We start from the raw sequence: 5,139 nt of genomic DNA, 5'->3' as shown, positions 1-5,139 counted from the left end.
TTTGGTAGTTGTAATTATTATTATTTTTCATTTTCCAAATTATGTCTTTCTTCTCTTTCCATTTTTCCATCCACTTCTTTCCATCTTTCTTTATTCTTTCCCAACCTTCTTCATTTTCAATTATCATTTTTGTTTCGATTTGTATTTCTTTTACAATTTCATTTTCTAGTATTGGATCAAATAAAACTTCCTCTATTTCAAAAAGCTGGTTGTCTTTTATATAATTTATTTTCTCATTAATAAAAGATTTTTCTTCATTAACTAATTGATAATGATATGGACTAACACCTATTTTTAATCCATCAAAGTGACAATATTCTTGTACTTCTACTTTTTGTTGAAATGGAGGATTAATAAATTCCTCTTCGTATTTATCAAGTATAATTTCATCCATTACAATATCAACCTCATTCCAAATCATTTTAAAAACTTTTCCATTCTCAACCTCTTTGTTATTGTTCTACAGCATTGTGTTGGAATATCAAAATTACCTATATCTTCTTTTTCTGTATCTGTAATTATTTCAAATGGATTTTGACTAAACACCAACTCAATCATTTTGCTTGAAGGAATTTCAAAGATGTGAAAAACACAAGATAACAAAGAAGTGAATAATAACAAAAGAAATAAAAATAAAAAGAAATGAGAAGAGAAGAAAGAAAAAGAAGAAGAAAAAGCAAGAATGAAGCAAAATAAAAGAAAGAAAGAAAAAAAGAACTAAGAAAAGATAAAAAGTGTCGCGAATAAAAGAATGAATGAAGAAATAAAAAGAAAAAGAAATCAACAACACAGAGAAGAAACTAATGAAAGGATGAATAGAACGATATTATTTATGGTATCATTGTGGAGAATGAATGGATACAAATGTTCAATAAGAAAATCCAAAAGAATAAGTAAAAAGGAATACCGATATCCAAAAGTTTATTTAGAAAAAGTGATATATGAAAAAAGAAATATTGAAGAAGAAGCGAAAAAGTATATAACAAAAGGAATTAAAGGAAGATTTTATGAAATAACGATACAAAATGGGAAAATGGAAATAATGAAAGAAATATTAGAAAAAAAAGGATATCAATTTCAATTAATAAAAAGTAAAAAAACAGCAAATAAAAAAATATATGTTTAGAAATATTGAAGAATGTATAAAAGAAGGAGAAAAAATAGATATTGAAAAATGTATTGAAATGCTGATAGATGAAATGAATAAAATCAATGAAATAAATAAAAAAGAAGTTGAGTTAGGAGAAGGATTTATGGAAATAGAAGAAAACTAATAACAATAAAAAAGAATTAAAATAAAAAATAGAAATAAAGAAATAAAAATTATTTTATATTCTTTTATTTATTTTATTCTTTTTTATCTTCTTTTATTCTAATTATTTCATTCCTCTTTTTCAATTAATTAATATTTATTATTGATATTAAATAAATTCTTTCTTTTTTTTAATCATTTATTTCAAAAAAAGAATTTATATAATATTATTAAAATATAATAAAAGAATAAAAAATAACATAAAATAAAAAATATTTAATTAAATATTAATAGAAATATTATCTGTGTTGAATAAAAAAATTCATAATAATAAATAAATAAATATAAAATATTTTTGATAATAAAAATGTTAATTAAAATAATAAATAAGAAAATATAATATAAATAATGATAAATGAATAGAACAATTAATAATATATAATTCTAATAATGAAATAATGAAATATGATATTTCAATAAAACACATTCTCTCATATTATATCCATTTATCTATTTTTTATTTTTCAAATCATTTAATAATAATAATTCAAAAATGAATTACACATAATCAACAAATAATATAATCATAAACCATTTACTTTATAATGAGATTTTAAATACTTATAAATTCAATATACAATAAATTCAAACAATATAATATTAATAATTTAAAATAATTAAAAGAAAATAAGTAATGACAAATGTAAAATAATAACATATGAAAATGAGTTATACCAGAATAAATGATGAATGGCAAAAAAGATAAAAAAGAAGAGAAAGAATGGTATAAAAGAGTGTAATTAGAAATTAAGAAATAGAAGAAAATGAAAAGAATAAAAGAAGAAAAATGAGAATATAAAATGGAAGAAGATAAGAAGTAGTAATCAAAAAGAGATAATAAAATATGAAAAGAAAGATGAAATAAATGGAATATTTTTATTATAGAAAATAGAAAAGTTCAATAAAAATGGTCTAATTTAATGGTACAAAATAATTAACATTATTTTATTGATGTAAATTATTTTCCTCCTTTTTCTTTTTATGATTTTTATTTATGTGTATAATTTCATCACTTATTTTGATTATTAAAATAATTTTCAATTATTTATTTTATTTTGGATTATTTTTGATATTCAAGCTATTTATTATACATATTTACTATCTTGTCTTTTAAATTTCATTTTTTCTTATAATAGTGTTATTCTATATATCAAGACGGTGTGATTTCAATTTTTTGATTGTTCATTGTTTTATCACTATCATCTTTTATCATTTTAATTCTCTTCTAATTCTTTTTTTGTTATCTTCTATGATTTCTTTCTTCTTTTTATTATAAATTCATTTATAAATTTCATTTGTTTTTCTTCTTTCTTCTTCAAATTATCATCTTCGATTTTCTCCTATTTAACAATCTCAAATGTTATTTTTATAAATTCTTTTTCTTTTTCATTATTTCTTTTAGATGTTTTAATCTTTGTTTTCTTCGTTTGCCATTGTTTCTGAATTTTTCTTTTACACTTATATTTTTTCTCATTATTCTTCTGCAATTTGGTAATATTCTTTAATGGATATGTCATTTGGGTTATGATCTTCAGTGAACCATTTCTCCTTATTCTTTTATTTGTATAATTTTTTTTCTAGTATTTCTTAATTATGTATGGCATTTGATAAATATCTTCTTGTATTTCTCTCTTATTATTTCTTTTTCATTTCTCATTATTATACACAATATTTTTCATCAAACATTATTGAATTGAATTAATATTCAATATAATTCCCTTCTCTAATATCAATCTCTTCTTCCTTTATTATTTATTTGCATATTTAATGTTTATTTCTTCTTATACTTTCTTATATCCTCTTTTTTCTTTTCATTTTTTAGCCATCTTCATCGTTTCTTATTTAATAACTTCTTTTATTTTATCTGTTATTCCTTCTTTTTTCCTTGTTTTTTACTTACTCATTAAATTTCTGCCCTTTTATTATTTCTTCACTCTCTTTTAATTTTCTTCTTAATGATATTTTATTTATTCTATTCAACTCTTCTCTTTATTTTCTGATTATTCTCATTCATTAACTATGTTCTTATTTCATTTTCCTCATCTTTCTATGATTTCTAATATTTTGAATCTGTAGTTTCCCATGACATATTTATTCTCTTCTATTATGGAATTTTTTTTCAGTTTCAGATTGGTGATGCTTTCTTTGTTATTTTCTATATCTCTTTCGTTATTTGATTTTTTCTATTATTGTCCTGTTTGTTCCGTGGTTGTTTCTTAATTTTTATTGAATTTTGAAGTTTTTGTATTTTTCTCTTTGAATTTCTGCCATTTTATTCTTATTAGTTATTTTCAATCCCATTTATTTATTAAACCAGTTACATTACACAATTCTTGTATTACTTCATCTTCTTGTGTTTTTCTAAACTTCTTTTTTCTTATTGTATTATTTTCTTCTTGATATTTATTTTATGTTTTTATATATTCCTATTGATTTCTTTATTTTTCTTTTTAATCTTATTTTCTTTAATATTAATTCTTCATCTCTTCATTTATTCTTTTAATTTCCTAATCTCTCTCTGTTTTATTTCTTTTTAATTTCTTTTCCATTCTTTAGTTATCTTTCATTTCACCCATTTAATATGTTAATTTAACTATCGTTTCATTCTTTATTTCTTCTATTTCTTTTCTTTCATCTCAATCTTTTATCCTTTCTCTAAATGGATTTCTGTTTTCATTAGTTTATTCATTTCAGAATATCTCATTATTAGTTCTTTAATTTGTTCATATAATTCATTGTTTCTCTTCTTTTTCAACTTCTTCTTTTATCATATATTGGGATGATTTGCAGATATGTTATTTGTTTTATTCCTTCTCCTCTGTCTTCCATCTGTTCGTTATATCTTTCTATTCTGTTAATTATTCCTGAATATTTACTTCTAATTCATGTTGAGGTTCCTCTTTGGATTTAAATTTATTCCATTCTTTTTGATTCTTCCTTTTATAATTCTTCCTAAATTCCTTTAATTTAGATTGTCTCTTCCATATTCTCTTCCTCTTTCACAACTCTGTTTCCACTTCTTTTTCTCAATGTTATAAATTCTGTCTTCATTGATAAGTTGCTCTTCTCCTCTCTCTATGGTCATCATAGCTATACCTTCGATATTCCTTTTTCTTAGATAGTTATATGGAGAAGTATAATGAAAACATTTTGAAGAATGAGAAAAGAAGAATAAGAGAATAAAAATAAGAAAAGAAGAAATACAATGAAAAGAGTACCAATATAGAAATAGTGTTTAATTGAGTTTAAATAAGATAGTTCACATATTATAATTAGAAAATGTAATATTACAATAAATGACGAATAATTGGTGAACAATTCTAATCAATATATTTTGTTTAATACAAGAATCAATGCAATTATAACAAAGAAGAAAAGAATAGATAAAAATAAAGAATTTCAAAAAAAAAAATGAAATACTCTTTAACTTGTTCTTATGAGTGTTAAAAAAGAAATTAATATGTTTCAAATGAAAAGAATAGAAAAGAAATAATAACGAATGATAATTAAACTGAAATAGATAAAATTTTATGTAAGTAAATAATGATGAAAAATGTATATTAAATATAAAGAAAAGAGAGATAAAATATGAGATTCAAAATAAATATGAGTAATTAAAATAAAAATCAAAATAAATGAAGTTGTTATAAAGAAGGACATTACCCAATAAAATAATAAAGGAGAAAGAAAAGGAAAACAATAAAAATATAAAAGAAAGATAAATATCTGAAGAAATAAATAATTAAATAGTAAGTCAAATATAGAATAAAATGTGATAATAAAAATATAATGATGGTAAAAAGAGTACAATAGATAAACAAAGATCC

General features: G+C 20.9%; 2 protein-coding genes across 2 annotated transcripts, besides 17 other annotated features; one reads left to right on the top strand and one right to left on the bottom strand.

The window, feature by feature from the left end:
- Positions 1 to 421, bottom strand: EDI_143450 (uncharacterized protein; the record flags this gene model as incomplete). Its single annotated transcript, XM_001738938.1, has 1 exon — positions 1 to 421. A coding segment is annotated over one exon (421 nt), but the record flags the coding sequence as incomplete, so codon positions are not given.
- A 198-nt stretch (positions 422 to 619) lies between these two features.
- Positions 620 to 728: a microsatellite.
- Positions 729 to 751: 23 nt separating this feature from the next.
- EDI_143440 (uncharacterized protein) lies at positions 752 to 1,274 on the top strand (the record flags this gene model as incomplete). Its single annotated transcript, XM_001738937.1, has 2 exons — positions 752 to 1,091; positions 1,138 to 1,274. 2 exons carry the CDS (start codon positions 752 to 754, stop codon positions 1,272 to 1,274), a joined length of 477 nt encoding a protein of 158 aa, XP_001738989.1.
- Positions 1,273 to 1,324: a microsatellite.
- Positions 1,324 to 1,386: a microsatellite.
- A 10-nt stretch (positions 1,387 to 1,396) lies between these two features.
- Positions 1,397 to 1,483: a sequence feature (AT_rich).
- Positions 1,484 to 1,523: a microsatellite.
- Positions 1,524 to 1,555: a sequence feature (AT_rich).
- An 8-nt stretch (positions 1,556 to 1,563) lies between these two features.
- Positions 1,564 to 1,718: a microsatellite.
- Positions 1,719 to 1,763: 45 nt separating this feature from the next.
- Positions 1,764 to 1,800: a sequence feature (AT_rich).
- Positions 1,801 to 1,875: 75 nt separating this feature from the next.
- Positions 1,876 to 1,996: a microsatellite.
- An 11-nt stretch (positions 1,997 to 2,007) lies between these two features.
- Positions 2,008 to 2,178: a microsatellite.
- A 92-nt stretch (positions 2,179 to 2,270) lies between these two features.
- Positions 2,271 to 2,437: a microsatellite.
- Positions 2,438 to 2,576: 139 nt separating this feature from the next.
- Positions 2,577 to 2,604: a sequence feature (AT_rich).
- A 479-nt stretch (positions 2,605 to 3,083) lies between these two features.
- Positions 3,084 to 3,265: a microsatellite.
- A 415-nt stretch (positions 3,266 to 3,680) lies between these two features.
- Positions 3,681 to 3,865: a microsatellite.
- Positions 3,791 to 3,951: a microsatellite.
- A 513-nt stretch (positions 3,952 to 4,464) lies between these two features.
- Positions 4,465 to 4,526: a microsatellite.
- Positions 4,527 to 4,909: 383 nt separating this feature from the next.
- Positions 4,910 to 5,102: a microsatellite.
- Positions 5,103 to 5,139: the final 37 nt, after the last annotated feature.

Source organism: Entamoeba dispar, genomic scaffold (assembly GCF_000209125.1).
Source record: "Entamoeba dispar SAW760 scf_1105229461777 genomic scaffold, whole genome shotgun sequence".
Taxonomy (NCBI): domain Eukaryota; phylum Evosea; order Mastigamoebida; family Endamoebidae; genus Entamoeba; species Entamoeba dispar.
Note: the sequence above shows the minus strand (reverse complement) of the source record. Positions and strands in the feature narration are given on the sequence as shown.